General features: G+C 45.0%; 1 protein-coding gene across 8 annotated transcripts in view; it reads left to right on the forward strand.

Moving 5' to 3' along the window:
- The window catches only part of LOC132454943 (uncharacterized), a 103,749-nt gene that overhangs the window by 15,771 nt on the left and 67,206 nt on the right, over positions 1–20,772 (forward strand). Inside the window, exons 1-3 of one of the 8 annotated variants that reach the window (XM_060048563.1) lie at positions 2,007–2,187; positions 2,744–2,911; positions 3,560–3,620. The exons of 4 other annotated variants lie outside the window; for them this stretch is intronic. Coding sequence is in view for 2 of the 4 variants with exons in the window: in XM_060048566.1 (XP_059904549.1) it covers positions 3,584–3,620 (37 nt within the window). In the remaining 2 variants the exon portion in view is untranslated. Of the gene's footprint in view, positions 1–2,006; positions 2,188–2,305; positions 2,912–3,559; positions 3,621–20,772 lie in introns of those variants that run through there. 3 more of the 8 variants (XM_060048564.1, XM_060048566.1, XM_060048565.1) reach the window with 3 other exon arrangements.

The raw sequence follows: 20,772 nt of genomic DNA on the forward strand, positions 1-20,772 counted from the left end.
CAATGAGATCCGTCGACGGACGGAGGTAGTGTGAATGCGCCCTAAGGGCGCATTCACACCACATGTGTCCGTCAAATTTTTCAACCTTTCAGGCAGCGATGGATCAGTCGGCCAATCAGATCGCGTTTTGCATATATACATAAAAACACTGTCCAATGAAATCGCGTTTGTAATATAACCCGGGAAAACACATGGATGCGTCAAAAAGCCCCCATCCGTCGACAAACGCATGTAGTGTGAACGAGGCGTGATTGCGCCCACGGTCTCCGGTGCACCCATCGCGTTACGCTCGACGCACCGAAGAGGGGATCCCTCAGCTGTGTCCCTGTGGTGCATCAGGCTCCGTTTGTCACACCTTAACCGTAGTCCTACCGGTTCCTGACCGGGATAAACACAGAATGCAGACCTTTGGAGATAGTTTGTTTTTCTGTTGTTAAAAAAGCTTTTTGGGCCTTTCGTTGCGGTACTTTTGGCAGATATATCTGCCTTATGTGTTTCTATTTTCCAGAGGCACATGCTTTACCAGCATGACATGATGTGTATGATGTCATGCTTGCAAATATGAACGTTTTCATGAAATATTCATTAGAATATTTGGGGAAGTTGGGGGAACCAACAAGCTCGTTAATAGACCACACAGTCCTGGGCTACGGTAGGCCGACCCGAACATCTCTCAGGTCTCTCGTTAATAGACAGAGTCTAGTACACAGCCCTGGGCTACGGTAGGCCGACCCAAACATCTTTCAGGTCTCTCGTTAATAGACAGAGTCTAGTACACAGACCTGGGCTACGGTAGGCCGACCCGAACATCTCTCAGGTCTCTCGTTAATAGACAGAGTCTAGTACACAGCCCTGGGCTACGGTAGGCCGACCCGAACATCTTTCAGGGCTTTCTGTTGACCTGCCATTCAGACCAAGCTCTGCTGTGTTGCGAAGAGGAATTTATAAGAATTCATTGTGATTTTGATGTTGTTAAATTCTTTAACAACTGTAATTTATATTTTGTGGGTTACACAATTTTTTTTTTTACAAATAATGTGACACAAAATGATATTTTGTGTAACAATTTACTTCAAGGCCATCCATTAAGGCTGGTGTCCTAGCCCTATTTATGGCAGGTGACAGGTAGACTAAACTAAACTTCCCTCAACAAGCAATCACAAGTCTACTACCAGTGCCCTGATACGAGAGCAGCAGACCCCTATAGTACTGCTGAGTGACTTGTGTTTGTCCTCTGTGAAAAGGGGCTATTCTAGCCCGGGCATTACCCCCGTGTGTGTGTGTGGGAGTGTGTATCAGGGTGTCAGATTCCCACTGTAACTCAATCTCCCAGCACATGAAGGGAAGTGGCCGCTCAACATCCAACCCCCCCTCCTCCCTCCGTCCACAGTCACCAAAGACTCTCTTCAGATGATGGACAACCGCTAGTCGGCGACGTCTGGACAGACTCCCCATACATGAACTCTGATCCGCACCTCACTGATGACAGGTGATCAGTATGGCGTGTCCGCCCCCATCTAGAGACACCCGCTTGGATAAATTGCCCCATGGATATCTGTGAGGCCACGGAGCGGAGGAAGCGAGCAGGAAAGAGTATCGCTGACCATTGCGCCCTCACGGTGGCCCACTTTTCCCGACTCGTCCTCTGAGGGGCGTGGTGCGTCTCTGCACCACGAGTTGTTACCGAGTTGTTACCCGTCAAGAAAGTTTAAATAGTAACACAAAAGGAAAGAATGGGATGTATGATATTCATAAGCCAGTAGACCTACAACTTACCTATGGGTTGTGTTCAAAGATTGTGCAAAGGGGTCTGTACAGCCCTATATTAGTCGTACTTTATGTCGTTATTGTATTACTACAATTGATAACAAATAAATAAATAATAGATATGGAAAAAAATAATCAATAACTTAAAGATATGATCTAAAACCTATTATACAATGATGTTAATAAGAGGTTTTTCAGTTCTGTTTATTACCCTTCTTTAGAGCGTGCATGTTCCTTATTTGGTCATCCCGGAAGAAACTTGGGTTTCGTTTTCCAATCGTAAGAAAAGGAAACTCATGCCGACTACTGCCGTGAATAAACGCGACCCACCCTTTCTTTACAAGGTCCATGAACCCACCGAGTTCACAGCCGTGTACAACTTGGAGTGAGAGCAGTGGTGGTTTTAGCATAGAGGCATAGGTAGGTTGTCCCCCAACCAACCTCAAAAAAAGAAAAAAATAGGTGTTTTTTTGCACACACAGAAACAAGTCTAAACGATAGACTTGTTGAGGGTCGCGGTTATTCACGGCAGCAGTCGGCATGAGTTTCCTTTTCTTATGATTGGAAAACGAAACCTAAGTTTCTTCCGGGATGACTAAATAAGGAACATGCACGCTCTATAGCGTTAAAAAATAAAATTAAGGGCTAGGAAAGGGTTGGTGATGTAAATTATTTTAGTCTATGCTATTTCTGATGACATGTGTCAACAGTTATGAATGGTTCTCCACGTAATGGACAACACCATATAAGGTGTTATGATTTTGTAGATAAGTTAAAGACTACAAACATGGCCACTTTGCCATTCCGCTAAAGCCAAGACAGACCAAAGGTTTACCTGGGTAAACTAGAACGTGTAGGCGTGGCTTATTTACCATTCCTCCCACTCCCAATATAAACAGTTTGTTTACCTGTGTTTGGGAGATGCTTCATGAACCACCTCCAGAACTCAAGCTCGTTTACCTTGTGTCTCTGTTAGAATAAACCACGTGTTGAACATTTACCACTCTCCGAGTCATAGAGGAGGCACGAGACCACCACACCACAAAGAATCAAAATAGTTTTTCATCAATTGGGGAGCAAGCCCGGAAGGCTGCGATCCGGACAACTCAACTTGGCGAGCCGGCACAGGTAACAGCGGGCACAGGTAAGCAGAGCCTTGTGAAATCTGTTGTAGTGTGGACTGGGTTATACATGGTAGGCCAGTTTTGTCTGTCGGATCCATTCTCTTAAAATAACCTGGCGTGTGGTATAATACGTGGTATAGTGTTGACGGAGTGATAAATTCCAGGACGGTTGTTTTATAAGAGGGTGTGGTTAGCCCTCAGACTTTCGAGTGACGACTCAATGGTAAACTGGTTTGGTAACTAGTTAGTCCTTACACGCCTATGTGATGGAGAGACTTCATGGGCTGGGAGATTGAGTTTTTTGTTTGTATTGTTGCATGGTGGGTCACTTCACCCATGCAACATTTATTCCTAATCGTCCCTTCTTCTGCGTCATCTTATAAACGTTGATGCCACTTTCAAATTTAAAGTGCCCTGAGTTTGGCCAGGCATTGGAAGAAATTTGTTTAGTCAAATACAACATTGCACTTCCTCTTCAGAAGTGAAAGTGAGATGTGGGAAACTGGGAACCCGGTCGTTCCTGTAGACGTGTGTGGACGACAGGTTTTGAACAGCAATTTAAATGCGATAATGTCTGAAAGAATCCGAGTGGTTTAAAATAAAGTGTTACCAAAGCGAAAGCCCCCTCAGTGACGTGCGTGTGCGTGGGTGTGCTCGTTCTCTTTCAGTCCGCCGCCCGGCCCACCGGCCGCATGGAGGAGGACCCCGCCCGGCTGCCCTCCCACCTGCGTGAGTCTCACCTGCGCCACAGACAGACAGGCAGACAGAACGACAGACAGAACGACAGACAGACAGACAGACAGACAGACAGACAGACACAAACCTGCGTACTCATGCATGCACCCAGGTACACACTCACATGGGTACTTACACAGACACCTACACATGCGCATACACAAACACACGTACGTGCTGACACACACACACACGTACACGCGGACACGCATAAAAACATACAAATGCACACGAACAGTATACGCTGACATAAACCCAAACACACGCGAACACACTGACACACACGCGCAAATGAAAACACACGGACATGCTGACACACATACACAGGAACGTGCTGACTTGTACACACGCAGACGCGCACACCCAGTCCAGCCGTGAGAGGCGGTCCCTGGGTCCAGGCGTGGAGCGGTGTGTTTCAAGGAGAGGAGGAGAAATGGTTTGTTTTGTGTTGTTCAGAATGACGTCAGTAATCCCTAAACTCGGCACGCACTAAAAACATGAACCAATGAGGGGACGGAGCACACACACCAGCGAGAGGCTGTCAACATCAGTGCAGTTCACACACACACACACACACACACACACACACACACACACACACACACACACACACACACACACACACACACACACACACACACACACACACACACACAGTGGCGTGGGGATTTTTTTTGAGGAAGCCAAGTGAGGCCAAACCTTTAGAGAAAATAGTAGCCTACGTTGCAGCTTGGATGTATTTAATGCAATTACAAGAGCTATTTGAGCGCCTGGTCATTTACCAGGATTTACACATGCCTGTAATCTGACACACACACACACACACACACACACACACACACACACACACACACACACACACACACACACACACACACACACACACACACACACACACACACACACACACACAGTAGGCATACTCCTAAACATCTCATTAAATGATACATTTTATTATAAATGCAAACCCTCCCCGACCGAAATGCATAAGCCGCTAGTAGTCAAAGAATCGACAGCGCGGCTGTCGGCTATTTCAAGTTTCATGTTCACGTGTAACACGACTCACACAATCACAGTATTTGATATGATAAATAACATGTATCATGTATAACATGTATTTGATTTACCGTGCCTCTCGATTGCCCGGGACAAGTTAGGAAGGTCCACGAATCCTGTAGTGACCCAGGGATTGTTGAGGGAGCACGAATCCTTGACAAAAAGAAGACACGGCCAGCAAAATAGTCGCTGAGGTTTGCTGCTGCCAGCTAGCCTCTCCGTTCGTGTATAGTTTTTTTCATTGAACGTCCGAAAGAAGCCTTGCTTTCTCTCCACGCGCAGTTTCAGCTTCGGTGTTGGCCTGCCATCGGATTTTATTTTGATTCGCTGCTGTTGTGGTAGTTTGATGAAATTATTATTAAGTAAATAATCGAAATCTCCACCCTCCATAACTGCACTTGCTAAGTAGACTACTCAAAAATGAGAACAATTCAAACATGCTAATTTCGCGCTATTTGTTTTGTTATTGATTTTTCGGTGACGTTGATAATGATGCTTTGATTTGATTGGTGTGAAGCCAAGGGCAGAGTGGCTTCCCTTGGCACCCTCCTGACACCCTCCCGACCAATCAGAGGAGGGCAGTGTCATGACGGTAGCCTCACCTGAGGTTCAATATACAGGTGCAAAATTAAAAATACAGGTTGATATAAACTTAGCACAAAAAGTAAGGAAAGTTGTGTTTGGTCGATTATTTCTCTGTGATAACAATGCTTTTTGGCAATAAATCTTATACCATTGGAAAGCCTGTTTAGTTCCCTTTCAGATGGTGCCCCATTTGTAAGGAACATGCATTTGTGGGATGAGCATCAGCGCTGAGTAGGTCGGTTGCGTCCATGAAAAATGTCAAATCTTTCTGCCATTGCCAAACCGGATATTTTGCGGTTGCTATTGAGAATTGTTTTGAGCTTCTGGTACCCCCAGGTGCTGCCAATCAGGTGCCTAATTGGCATTTGATTGGGCAACTTCAAGCTGGTGTTCCGCAAAAACATTATTTGGAGTGAGCCCTAGTACCCTGTCCTGTCCTGTGTACGGCCGCTTGGAAGCTCCAAGTATAGCAGCATCAACACAATGAGATTCCACTCGTTCTCATCAACAGCCTCTGCTCTGTACAACGCTGTACCCAAAAATGTCAAGTCAATCCCAACCCTGATCCAGTTCTAGGCAGAACTTGACCGCTTCCTTCAATCCATCCCTGACACTCCCCCTACTCCTGGATACACTGGGGCCAACAGAAATTCTCTGGTGGAGTGGGCTAGCAGCAAAATTCAACTATAGCTGCTACCAACGGGAAAATGGCGGTGGAGACACCTGATGTCTTGACCTAGGTGTTCTAACCTGAAACAAACCCTAGGTACCCTAGGTAGTTACCCTCTCCAAACTGAAGGCCAAGTTCTATATAACGGAGGATGTCAAAGACAGGCCGCGACGTGGGCGTCCCAAGAAGACGACACCATAAGAAGACCATTTCATCACCCTGTCAGCACTTAGGTGCCGTAGGCTGTCTTCTACAGATTTGCAGTCAAGGTTTGCAGGACGACATGGCCGACGGCCCTCTGCCCAGACAATCCTGAACAGACTACACCCAGCCAACCTCCGGTCTCATAGGGCTCCCAGGAGTCCTGCCATGACTGCCCTTCACCGTCGGGCCCGTTTGCGCTGGTGTCGGCAACACGTGCACTGGAACCTGAACATGTGGGAGGAACGTTATGTTCAGTGATGAGTCCAGATTCTGCCTATGGCAGTTGGATCGTAGGGTCGAAGTGTGGGGAAGACGTGGAGAACACGATGCTTATTGCTGCACCGATAGGATAACTCTTTTGGTGGAGGCAGTGTGATGTCGCGGGGTGGCATCTCCCAAATTTCCTTACTTTTTGTGCTAAGTTTATATAAGCAGCTCAAGCTAAAGTTTAAATTAATATTATTTTGTCCTTACTAATAGGGGAGCTTTGTGAAGTGCAATTGCAGTAGGTTAATAAAGTATTCTTCAATCTCTCCTTTCTGCAGCTTAGCTGCCGTAGCCTACCACTAAAAACACTCTTGTTTGCTTGTAGCATCCTTCTCTCCATCACCACCTCCAGGGACACTATAGCAGTCCCCAGCGTAGAGCCAGCCCTCCTAATCGTTAAGCTCGTTAAGCTTTTTAGAGTCACAAGCCCTGATGCCGCTGCCCCAACTGATGGCTGCAAAGAAAATGGCACTTGCCACAACAGACTGATAAAACATACATAACATTTTGCTACACACATTAAAAGACCTAAGCTTCCTCAAGAAGTAGAGTCTGCTCTGTCCCTTGTTGTAGACAGCCTCTGTTTGTTGCTTCCAGTCCAGTTTATTGTTCATGTGCACACCCAAGTATTTATAGCTCTCTACCACCTGCACTTTATCCCCAAGGATCTAGACAGTGCTTAGCTCAGGCCCTCCTGATTTCCACCACCATTTCCTTGGTCTTTGTAACATTTAAAACAAGGTGGTTTTCCCCACTCCATGCAACAAAGTTATCCACCAGCTGCCTGTATTCTGTCTCATCTCCACCACAGATACACCCCACTACCGTACTATCGTCTGAGAACTTTTGTAAATGACAAGCCTAAGAGTTATGCTTGAAGTCTGAGGAGTATAGTGAGAAGAGGAAAGGGGACAGCACAGTCCCCTGCAGCGCTCCTGTGCCACTGGGGATGTCTGTCAAAAACAGACATCCCCAGCCACACAAACAGGGGTCTGTCATTCAGGTCATCCTTGATCCATGGTATTGTGGTGGTGTCTACCTGCATCAGCTCCAGCTTCACATGTGACATTACTGGCTGTATGGTGTTAAAAGCACTTGAAAAAAAAAAAAAAAAGAAGATCCTCACAGTGCTCCCCGACTTGTCTATGTGGGAGGGGGCTCTATGGAGTAGGTAGATGATGGTGTCCTCATCCCCCACCCTTTGGCGGTTTGCAAACTGCAATGGGTCCAGATAGCTGGTCACCTGTGGAGTCAGGTGGGCCAAGACCAACCTTCATGATGTGTGATGTTAGGGCAACTGCTCTGTAGTCATTGAGGACAGAGGGAGCGGGTTTCTTGGGGACTGGTACAAGGCAGGATGTTTTCCACAGCACTGGAACCCTCCCCTGGCTGAGGCTGAGGTGATGCTGTAGAATGCCACATAGCTGACCTACGCTGGCTTTCAGAACCCTGGGGCTGATGCCATCTGGACCTGCTGCCTTGTTCTGGCCTAGTCTCTCATGCTGCATTCTCACCTGGCGGATGGAGACACAGACAGGTCAGAGAAGTGTGGGGTAGTGGTGGTTCTCGGTGTGGGTCAGAGTATGTTGGGGGGGGAGTAGGTGAGGTCTAATTAACTGCCGGGCGTGGGGGGGGGGGGGGCTTTGTGAGGGGGGAGGATGTAGGGTCTGTGTGGCTATCAGAGGCCGCGGAGGTAGCCAAAGGCCCTGTTCTGAACCTATTAAAGAACCCGTTCAGCTCATTGGCCCTTTCCTGACTGCCTTCTACCTGATTTCCTTTCACTTTGAAACCGGCTGAATCCAGCTTCCTCCTGAATGCTTCCTCCTCTTTGTTTTTTCTCAGCCTCACTCTCAACTACCTCTGTACGCTCTTCCGCTTTTCTCTGTCACCGTCCCTAAATGCCTTCTTCTTGTTAAGCAGAACTTTTAAGTCACTGGTGTGAAAGTGTTTGCAAAGCACCTCACTTTCCTAGCAGGTACCACATTATCAACACAGAAGGAGATGTAGTCTGTTATACTGTCCGTCAGGGAGTCAATGTTATTCCCATGTGGTTCGCAGAGCACATCCCAGTCTGTATCCTCAAAACACCCTTGCAGGAGCTCATGGGTTTCCTGAGACCACCTCCTGACTGTCCTTGTGGTTACCGGTTGCCAATGAACAATGGGTGTGTGGGTGGGACTAATTAGAACCAGGTTATGGTCTGACCTGCCAAGGGGAGGAAGTTCGTGGATCTGTATGCATTGCATACTGTGTGTTTGCATACAGTAAATCCAGTGTTTTATTGTCTCTGGTAGGGCACATGACAAATTGGTGAAAGTTGGGAGTGATGCAGAGAGATAGGCATCATTAAATTCCCCTACGTACGGTAGGAATATTCATACTGGTTTGAATAATAAATGTTATAGTACTTCCCATCTTTGCTGAGCAAGAGTTTTGTTTGAAAGTTCAGTGATTGAAACAAATAAAAGCTTGGGCTATTGAAGATTCACGGTAGGCCTACCACTGTCATGCACTTACCCGATGTCAAGTGGACCGGGTTGAATTCACTGCGGGTCTCTCTTCTTATATCCAACTTACCAAATATATTTCATTACTGACCTTCTCAACAATCTCTGATCTCACTAAAAGGCTAGAAGCATGAAATCAAGGAATATTTAGAATAGAAACAAATGTGTGGTTAATTAAAAACCATAATAACTATGACATTAATGCGATTAAATATTTTAATCGCTTGACAGCACTAATATTTATAATTAGAAATTCACCGCCACTAACCATGGCAACCGGTCAAACAATTTTTCTTTTTGCGATCATTCTGCTCGCGCATCCGCCCTGTTTATAGACAAATAATCCCCCTATTGAACAAAGTTAAACCGAGTGAGCGCGCCGTTCACAGACACCAGAATGAACAAATTCACGATAACGTTCATCAGGCAGTAATACAGTACTTTCAGTTCACGTTTGCCCAAAATATGAACGAGTTCATGAACTATCGTTCAATGAACGCGTTCAGGCACAACACTGATAGTATGGATGCAGATTTACGCCTCGTGCCCACTGCACCGTCAGTCAAAGGACTCAGAAGGCGTGGCCGGCGGATGGGGGAGCTTTCCAGGGTCGTCAAAGCCCGAGTAGTGTCTCAGTGCTTAAATTTGCATACGTGATCTGATTGGATGACGGATCCGTCGCTGCCGAAAAAGTTTAAATTTGTTCAACTTTTTGACGGAGCCTTCAGCGCACGGATCCACAATGCATTGCGCGTCCATCCCCATTCAAAGTCAATGGGGATAGTCAACGGACGGAGGCAGTGGGCACGAGGCCTAACGGCTAACAGTTCGATGTTAGGGGTGCAGATGCGCTCCTTTACCGTAATGTGAGAAGGATGACACCATCGGTTATTTACAAGCAGAGAAAGCCCCCCTCCTCTCTTCTTACCGCTCAGCCTGTGATCCCGGTCAGCTCGCAAAGTCATACATCCATTCATAGTTTTGGTTCAGAAATGGAAGTCATGTAATCACTGCTTTAGGTGCGGGCAAGAGGCACACCTCTCCCGAGGCTGCAGGCAGAAGAGGGATCAGGGAAACGGAAGGGGGCTGCCAGGACGGGAACGCCAGTATCCCAACATCAAAGTTCTCCGTGCAGAAACACAGCCAAGTGGACAACAAGATCAGCAGACAGACACCACGCACTTTGACCCAACTCCTGTCACCTCCCCTGAAAGCCTCCTCCACAGTGGAATGCAGTTCTGTAAGTTACCTACCCCCTCAACGCAAGTCCAGGTTAATTAATGTCATCGTGAGAGATGCCTGATGCAGTGCCTATTAGATGATGTGCCTGTGGAGGCACTGTGGGAAACCGGCGCACAAGCCAGTCTTATTAATGAGGAATGGAGAAAGAGTCATCTACCCCATCGTGCAGTGTGCCCCATTGAGGAGTTGTTAGGTTAAGGTATTTTAATTAGCCTTGCTGCAAATCAGACTGAAATACTCTTCATAGGCTGGATAGAGGTAGTATTCAAGTTAGCCCAAGGTCAGAGTTCAGGAGAGCCACTATTCCCCCCGATGATATTCTCTAGTGACGTAAACGTGGCCGAGCAGCCTATGATTGGGTTTAATGTCAGACAAGCAATAATAAGTGGGGGTGGTGACAGACAGACATCGTCACAGATGATCCAGAAACTAAGTCAAGCTTTTGCTGTGACCTGCAAGACTGCAACGTTAGTGATGGACTTAATACAGTGGTTCCCAAACTGGGGGTCGCGGAGCACCGTCAGGGGGGTCGCGGAGAGATGGGCCAGTTTGCATATTAAAAAAATATATATATATATATATATATATATATATATATATATATATATACGAATAATTATATGAAACATTATATTAAAATACTGGCGTCAGAATAGGCTTTTAATGCACAGACACTTTGCAGAGAGAAATCCACCTTTGAAAAGAACCCCCTGTGACCCCACCCTTTGATTCTATATTTGTCGGTTTTTCCCGCCATCGAACGTCAGTCTGATAATCGGCCCGCAGTGATTAATTCAGTGATTCAGTTTTCCTCAGCGACGACCATAATTCTATCTCGTTGATTTCACGATGGAGAAATTTCTCGCACTCGGTCAAAAAAGAAAGGCTGCTGCTGCTGCGACGACGCCACCACCCGGCATATCATCGAGGACACCGACCCTAGCCAAGACAAGGAGGTTTGACGATGCTTTCGTGGGACTGGGGTTTACCAGTGTGATGGTGGGAGCTGAGGAGCGGCCGCAGTGCCTTCTCTGCCTGAAGGTGCTAGCGGTCGAAAGTTTAAAACCGAACAAACCAAAGCGCCACTTGGAGACAACACACCCCGAACATAAAAACAAGCCGATTGATTTTTTTAGAGAAGAGCTTTTAAAAGTTTGGGCACACAGCGTAGGTCTTTCACGAAATTAGCATCAACAACTGCCAATGCACAGCTCGCCTCGTATAAAATGAGCTACCTGTTAGCACAGGCAAAGAAGCCTCACACAGATGGCGAGGAGGTGATCCTGCCCGCCGTGATTGAAATAGTTAGAATCATGGGAGATGAGGCAACAGTGAACAAATTAGGCCTGAAATCAATTCCTTTGTCAAACAACACCGTCAGCAGGCGTATACACGACATGGCTGAGGACATTGAAGAACAGCTGACTGACCGAGTTCGTGCTAGCACTTGGTTTGCGCTGCAGGTAGACGAAGCTACTGACAGCAACAAGGACTGTTTATTGATCACGTACATACGTTTCATCGATTCGGGGGACATGAGAGAGGATCTTCTCTTCTGCAAAGAGCTGAAAACAAGAGCCACTGCTAACAAACTTTTCCGAATGATTGACACTTACATACGAGGGGCAAATTTGAAATGGGAGTGTTGTGTTGGAGTGTGCACAGATGGGGCTCAGGCTATGGCTGGGAAGCGCAGTGGACTGCAAGCGCTCATCAAAGGTGCGTCCCCCAACGTACAATGGACTCACTGTATGATTCACCGCAAAGCGCTTGCATCAAAACAGCTGAGTCCAGACCTGAATGCTGTCATGACCGACGTAATTGCGACGGTCAATTACATCAAGACGCGCCCGGTGAAAGCCAGGCTTTTCGCCTGTCCTGTTCCACAGTGATGCGCGATGGCTTTCGCGTGGGAAAGTGTCAAGCCGGGTGTTTGAGTTGAGAGAGGAGATTCGCGTTTTTTTCGAGGAGGAGGGCCATGCCCTTGCGACTAGATACAATGACGAACACTTTCTGTTGGCACTTGCATATCTTAGCGATGTTTTTCAGAAATTGAACGAGTTGAATCTCCAGATGCAAGGACCCAGCACCCACATCCCTCAACTTGCTGCTAAAATGCAGTCATTTTCGAAGAAACTGGAACTGTGGGGGCAGAGACTGGAGGAGGGACACACAGACTCGTTTCAGAACTTACATGCCTTTCTGGAAACTACAGGATGTCAGAACTCCATTTTGACATGCGTTCAGTCCCACATCTCTGCCCTCCAACTGCATTTTCAAAAATACTTCCCAACAACCGATGCAGTGGCACACTACGAATGGCTAACAGACCCCTTCAGTGGAAGGACGCCTGCTCACCTCAGTGTCGCTGAACAGGAGCAGTTCATTGACGTCACTTCAGACATAGGATTAAAACAGCAGTTTAGGGCCAAGTCACTGCCTGCCTTTTGGGTTGGAGTGGAGAAAGACTATCCGTTGCTGGGTGGAAAGGCTGTGTCCATACTTCTCCCTTTTGCCACTTCTTACCTTTGCGAGGTAGGCTTTTCTGCAGTGGCCTCCATCAAGAACAAATACAGGTCAAGGTTGGACATTGAAAGTGAACTGAGAGTGGCAATCTCAAAGCTGAAAAAAAATTGAAGCTGAAAAAAACAACTTTTCGGGGTGGGGATTGGGTTAGTATTGTTATATTGTTACTGACCAATTGTTGATGCTTTACTATTAATGGTTTTGGGGTGGGCCAGGGAGGAGGTATTGATTATTATTATTATTATTATTTTTTTTAATATACCGGTATATACATATATTGCTACAAGGTGAAAAATATTATATGTTCTGGGATGGGTTGTGGGGGTACTGTTTATCATTGACTGTCATGAATAATTTTTTTATTGTTTTATAATAAAACTTAAGCCAAAAGGCTATATTTGCATATTTACATGGCTGTCTCTGAAGATTTATATTACATAGTAATAATAACATTATTAAAAATAACAATAATAATAATGGTGATGATTACTACTGCATAATAATAATGATAATAATAATAATAACAATAATAATAATAATGATTTTGAACATTATTATTATGCATAGTAACATTAATGCACTAAGTTGGGGGGGGGGGGGGGGGGGTGCTGTCGCGTGGGGCGGGGGGTCGCGAAAACAGTCTCAAGTCCAAAAGGGGGTCCCCTGAAAAAAAGTTTGGGAACCACTGACTTAATAAGAGATGATTCAGAGTGTGAAGTCGGAACAGTTTGTTCTGGCAAGAAGACAATTTGTCTGGCTGCAGGACAGGTGACCACAGTGTATGTAAGAACATGTTCTGGTAAACAGTTCAAAAGCCAAAGCCTGCTATTTGTTCCAGGTTACCTGCCTGACCTATCCGAGGGCGTAGCTGTAGAAGAGGGTTTAGTTAGAGTGACATCAGGCAAATCTAGGCTGGTCCCAGTCCCAATCACGAACACGAATAAATGTGACGTCACAGTTACTCCACGCACAGTCCTGGGTCACCTGCAAGCAGTGAAAACAGTGTATACAGTCCAGTCCGAACAGCTGAAACAGCTGAAGACCCGAACAAAGAAACAAAACAAAAGCCAAGCCAGAGGGACCCACCAGTTAATCTGGACCACTTGAAGCCGTTGCAACGAGAAATAGCAAGGCAGTTGTTGCGAGAAAAGTGTCATGCATTTTTGTATGATGGAGATGAAATTGGGTGTATCACATCCCTGATGTTACACATCACACTTCATGACACCACTCCTGTAAAGACATCCTACATGTCGGTGCCCAAGCCTCTCCACCAGGAGGTAAAATAATACATTGAAGACCTACTGAACCGTGGCTGGATTACACGGTCAAGGTCACCATACGCCTCGCCCATCGTGTGCGTCAATAGGTCTGCGGCTATGTTGTGACTATCGTGAGACTATCGTGAACAGGAAGTCAGTACCAGACTGCCAATTCCCAGAGTACAAGACATGCTGGACTCTCTTACTGGCAACTCTTGGTTTTCAGTCCTGGACCAGGGTATTGCCTACCACCAAGGCTTCTTAGATGAGCAGAGCAAACCCCTAACAGTATTCATCACTTAGGGTTCATAACACTGGACAAGAATCCCATTTGGCCTAAGCTCGGCCTCTGCCGAATTTTAAAGAAACATGGAGGAGTGTTTGTGTGGCCTAAGAGATGTCATGTGTCAACCGTACCTGGACGATAACCTGGTACATAGTTCCAGCTTCGAGGGTCATCTCCAGTGCATCCAACAGTGCTACAGTGATACCAGAAGCATGGTGTCAAACTGAGTCCAGGCAAGTGTGAAGCATTCAAGAGGAAGGGGCGCTTTCTTGGACGCATGGTGTCCGGTGGTGTCTCTGCAACAGTGGGTGACCTGAGAGAACTGCTAGGATTTCTCTTCTACTACAGAACATGTATACAAAACTTTTCCAGGTTAGCAAAACCGCTGCATCAAGGGGAAAAGACAAGAAAGGGGTGAACACAAGAAACAAAGGTAATTTTGCCCCCAAATTGCCCCATTGACTGGACACAGCCATCAAGCCATCAAGAAAGGCTGCACTCTCTCATTGACAAGTTGACTGTGCCGCTCATCTTAGGCTACTAGATCTCACTGAGCCCTTTACGCTTCAATGTGATGCATCAGAAGAGGGGCTGGGAGCAGTCCTTTACCATAGACAGAAAGGGAAAATGGTGGTAATAGGATATGGTTCACGAACACTGACACCGCCTGAAAAGCAGGTGCTGTGAGCGCTTCCGGGATTACCTTTACCACTCACATTTCACTGTCTATTCATACAATAATCCTTTGATTTATGTCCTTTCAACAGCCTAATTAAATGCCTCAGGGCATGGCTGGGTTGCTCAGCTGGCAGACTTTAATTTCTCTATTAAGTACCGCCCAGACAGGTTCAATGCCAACGCTGTCGTGTTCTTTTAGAAAAGGTAATCATATCAGGATTGCTTTTAAATCACTTCATTTGTTAAGGTTTTGTAGTAGGCGCAGCCTTTATGACATAGAATGTGCTCCGATTGGCTATGATGTTGAGTCCCCGCCTCCGGCTTCTTCATATGTTTGATGGTGCTGCCATCTTGTGGCTATGTGCGGTTATTACAGCTTATATGCTTGTTGTTGCTCCATGGTGTCTATGTGCAGATTTTACAGTTTATTTGCTGATTCGCGTCTCAATTCCCTCCTTGGTCATCACAGATTACCATTCTACAAGCCATACGCACACAACGAATATATAAAGGTAAGAAATATAAAGTCAAAATAGAAAAAACTCATGGTTACATAACCATGCAACAATCATCAACACCTAATCATAGAGTCAATGGGCACATATATAAATCCATCCATATAAATCCCATCAAATACTTGTAGGTATGTGTAACACAAAGTTATACATTTTCAGCATGCATTGAAAGTCAAAATGACAAAATAATGTCACATAAGAATTAAAAATTCCCTGCAGGCTTGCATGGATTTGAATGCCTCAGGTGATCTTCATGTATAGGTGCGCTGTATGTATGTGGGGGGTTTTGGATTTGTTATAGGAGCTACAGGAGCTACGACTATTGTTATAGTCGTAGCTCCTGTTTCCTTTGCTGTCATCAGGACCTGTAATTCATGAATCCAATGTTCGTCCCTTTTTGTCAAGGGCGCGGCTCAGATGGAGAGGTTATTAGCATGATCACATGTGAGCTACCTCCTGGCGTCCAAACGCCCGTACCAAAAGTTAGGAACATGGTCCAAACCGCCTCAAAGAAGTTCAATCAACAGTCCCATTATTAGTGCAGTGATACAGAAACAACATGTGACTCACAACCACAATAATACTATACAATAACAAACATGACCCTCATTGGTTTTTTAATAATTTGTCACTCAAGTAAACCAGGAATATTGATTCTCTTAGATACAGGTGTTACTTACTGCAGCTGGATCAAGCCGGGCCCCTCGGGCCATATCTCGTCCGTAGTCAGCGGGTCATACCTGATCCCCATGTTAGCCTGGATGGCACCTGGGCCTGGCGCTTCTGGAGGAGCGCCAGTGGGCGCCCCCCGAAACGTTAACGGCCCACCGGGAATTCTCCCGACTCTCCCGATAACCACTCCGCCACTGTGTGTGTGTGTGTGTGTGTGTGTGTGTGTCTGTGTCTGTGTCTGTGTCTGTGTCTGTGTCTGTGTCTGTGTCTGTGTCTGTGTCTGTGTGTGTGTGTGTGTGTGTAAGGGCGTCAGTTTGTTTTTATGGGGTGGGGACAATAACCATAAGCTTGAGTGTGGTCTGAAAAGTGTACCCTTATGTAAGCTATTCATCCATTCAACGCTGCATTACAATATGCTCTACAGTGTATTGTCAGGTGTTACTGGTTCGGAAAATTAATATTTGAAGCTTAAATCAGTATTCAGAGCTTCGTTATTTATTTATTTTCACGTAGACTTTACCAGAGCGAGGGAGGCAAACTATAAGCGTCAGCAACACCAAGCAGAGAAGCAAGAGAGGTGGAGGAAGAATAGATATCTTGTTTCCCATTATTTTATAACACAACATTAGCGGGATCTCTGGAGGAAAAGTAATACTTAAAACCTTAGCTTAGTTGTTTGTTTACGTTCGCTGTACAGCGCCGCGCCAATCAGCTGTGACTGGCTTGCTGCAGAGCGTGAGCGTCTTGGGAATACCCGGTCAATATAATGGATATAATACGGACACATAAGAAAATCAATATTCGGTATTTGTTATGGATTTATTGTACAAATGAAAAGATGCACGTTCCAGGATTAATTGAAAAGCTCCCGTAAGGGCTGAGATGGCAGAGAACAGCTGATTTGGAACGGAGCAACAGCTGTTCGCTTTCACGGGGGAAAACTAAGGAACTTCAACCTACTTAGGCCTACCTACTAATTAACGTTCAAAAGCTATTAAATCTTCAACAAAATATGCAGATACTGTCAAAATCGGTTCCAGGGAGTATATAAGGATTATTAATGTTGTTTTTGATGGTGTTTTTTTCTGGAACGAGTATTCGAATGTTCGCTCGGAAAAACCAACGAGTAGGCTATTCGAAGCCTGAAAAATGGCATTCGGGCCAGCCCTATGAAGATCCTATTCGAACAATAAAAGTTAAAAACCACAGTTTGTGTTTTGGCTTGTTTTGCAAAACGGCGTTGGAAACACCAGGGTATTGGCTCGGGATATGTAGGCCTAATACTAATACACACAGGACAAAGAACAGTGTTGGCAATTTAACACTTATCTTGACATCAACTAAGTTTACCAGACAAACAATGCCGGACTATAAAGGGGGTACGAAATGAAACGAGGTATGGCCTACTGAGCATCAGCCTTTTGAAGACGAGCAAGGGCTGCTGGTAGCATATGTTATGCTGCATTAAAAAAAATAAGAAAAATACAAGCACCCAGAGGAGAATTGCAATCCGTGTGTAGCTGCTACTAGCTGCAACCTATACAATGCATACTAGCTGGAGCACCAACCATTATCAGATCACAATCGCTTAGGACCGTTGGTAACCGTTGGCCAGGTCATCACGATTCACGAGCAAACAGAACCAGCAGCAAAGTTTACGTAAACCAATTTCTTACCTTATGTGGCCATCCACATGCTGGCTAGATGACGTATCCATATCGATATCCAGTGTCACAAACATGCTTTTTATAGGAAGCCAAAGGACCGGCTATTTTCTGAATAAAAATGTCAATTTTGGCTGTCTGTCTTGAAACTTCTCCCGTGCGTTCACACCAAACGCAACGGGACGACAAGATCCCATACAAAGTGAACGTATAGACGCGTATCGGGCGAATTTTTTTGATTTGTCGCGCCACACTTTCGCCGTGCACAGGCGAGCGCGTTCACGAGGATTTGTGGCGCGACAAATTTCAACTTTGACACGAATTTCGCGTGATGACAGCCAATCAGCGTTCAACAGCGTGGCCACTGAGTGACATGTGTAACGTAACAGCCAATCAGCGTTCAACCGTCAAACTCAGCGCAGTGCAGTCCGGGGTGTACTGCAGCATGGAGGAGAAAGTGATTGTTGCCTTTTGCGACTCTCGGAGCTCTATATATAATAGTATATAATATAATATAATTGTATATATAATATCACGGCCAAAAGCTCTGTGTGCCTCCGGATGGCCGTAGCGCAGGGAGCTCATAGGGATTGGGCTTCTCGGGAGTCGGGGTTTGTTTACCGCCGTTGCTATGGGTTCCGGTTTTGTGTGTTCCAACGGTTTATTAGGTAGGCCAATCTAATAAATGATGTCTTCGAGCGCGCCTATCGCATGATTTTAGACTCGACGATTTCGGTTGAGTATGTGGGGATTTTTTCAGTCGCAATTGGTTTGCACATTTTTAAAACTGGTGGGGACAAAATTCGTATTTCAAATAGTGGGGGGGACATGTCCCCCCCGTCCCCCGTAATCGACGCCTGTGTGTGTGTGTGTGTGTGTGTGTGTGTGTGTGTGTGTGTGTGTGTGTGTGTGTGTGTGTGTGTGTGTGTGTGTGTGTGTGTAGGCTACTCGATAGCCTGGTAATGTGTATAGGCCTACGTACGCTACGAATATTCATACTGGTTTAAATAATAAATGTTATAGCCCATCTTTGCTGAGCAAAAGTTTTGTTTGAAAGTTCAGTGATTGAAACAAAATAAAAGCCTTGGCTATTGATATTTTACGGTAGGCCATTAATGTGATTAATCGCGATTAAATATTTTAATCGCTTGACAGAACAAATATCTTCCATTAGTGTGTTCTTGATTTTTAATTTTGCTTGGACCCCGTTAATCACCGCTTGCGGTTATATTTTTATTCCTAATTGCTCTAATGGAAGTCCCTTATGGGGTCCTCGAATGTAGGTGAAGGCATGGGTCAACCCGTAAGCACTTCATGCAGGGTTAGATGAGTCATTCTATTATTTTGCATGCGATAACTCTAGTTATTAGTTCTAGTGGTTGTGCATCTACCCAATTCTATTTTGTCCTTGCACAGATTTTGTTGATTTTTGTTTTGAGCATCCCATTCCATATTCTGAGCTAATTTCACCTTGGCATGACCCCTAGTCAAAATTTTGATTACAGTATCCACATTGATTTAATTTATCACTACTTCCCTCCTTAGGCATGGCATCGCCCTTGCGCACCATTCTTGGGAACGGCAGTTACCGCTCCAGAACAGCAGTTACCGTTCCATTGCATATGCCGTTCAGGAACAGCATATGCAATGGTATGTCAGTGGTCGCGGTGGCACATGCCACAGGCCAATAAACGATCTCGGCGTCTCTCCTAAAAATGACAAAATCAGTTTGTTTGTTTGACATGTGCTGTGATCCAATGTTGAGTGTCTCAGTTTTATCTGAATTTAGCTGGCGAAAGTTATTTGACATCCAATTTTTAGCATCATATATCATATAAGTCCAGACCAACATAACGGTTGTGTGCGAGATACATAAGAACGTACGCTTACCACTTTTGTAAATGCCGTATATACAGTACATTCGGATTGCATGATAGGAATCGATCGATTCCAATTAGAAATCTAATCGGATCAGAAGTGTCCATGTGAACGCGGCTAAAGTCCAATAGTTATTAGGGACTAGGGAGGGCCATTAGATCTGTCACTCAAACCTCTGCGCCAGTTGTAAGGAGATTTGATTCATGATTGTTTAGTCGAGCTTGTGTGGACTGAAAGGTTGATGTTCTTTAAGTTCTTGTATGATTATTTCAAGTTGAAGTTCTACATAAATGTAAAAAAACTATTCAGGGTTGTTTTATTTTAGCTCATGTACCAAACATACATTTTCTGTGGCTGTGTCCCTGCGCGCGTGCACACACACACACACACACACACACACACACACACACACACACACACACACACACACACACACACACACACACACACACACACACACACACACACACACACACACACACACACACCATTTAACATTTCTTTACATCTATGTGGCTTTACTAAAACATTTTCAACCTCACTTTGGCACTACAGCACTCACCGCATTTTCTGCAGGAAATGCATTTTCTGGTTTCAAATTATATCAGTATCAGATATCACAAATCACAAAAAACATTGTATTTAGAGTGTTGTTAGTGTTTTGTTTTTTTAACCTTAAATGATTTGAGTGCATAAAGGTTTCAAAAACGACATAGCGAGACATTGGAACTGCATTACACCAAATTACTTTTACTTTTGATACTTGAAGCCAAGTTCTTTAATACGTTTACTGGAGTAATATTTTACACGAGGTATATAACTTTTGCTCAAGTACGTGGTCTGAGTACTTCGTCCACCAAACGTTAGCGTGAGTATTTTTTTGGTATACTGTCAGAATGCAACTAATAGAGGGTTGAAGTGATTCTGTCGCTCAAAATACACTTTAACTTTAATTTTGTGAGCAAAGATTACCAACAGTTAAATCACTTTTTCTTTTGGAATCCAACTTTGAAATTTAATTCCAAAATAAAAGTTTAATTCTGAATCTGATTTAAAATTCTTTAAAATGTCTTTCTTTAATTTATCTTTTCCTATGGAGATCACCATTGCCTTGCCACGTGAATTTCCCTGTGG

This window comes from Gadus macrocephalus, chromosome 4, assembly GCF_031168955.1.
Source record: "Gadus macrocephalus chromosome 4, ASM3116895v1".
Taxonomy (NCBI): domain Eukaryota; kingdom Metazoa; phylum Chordata; class Actinopteri; order Gadiformes; family Gadidae; genus Gadus; species Gadus macrocephalus.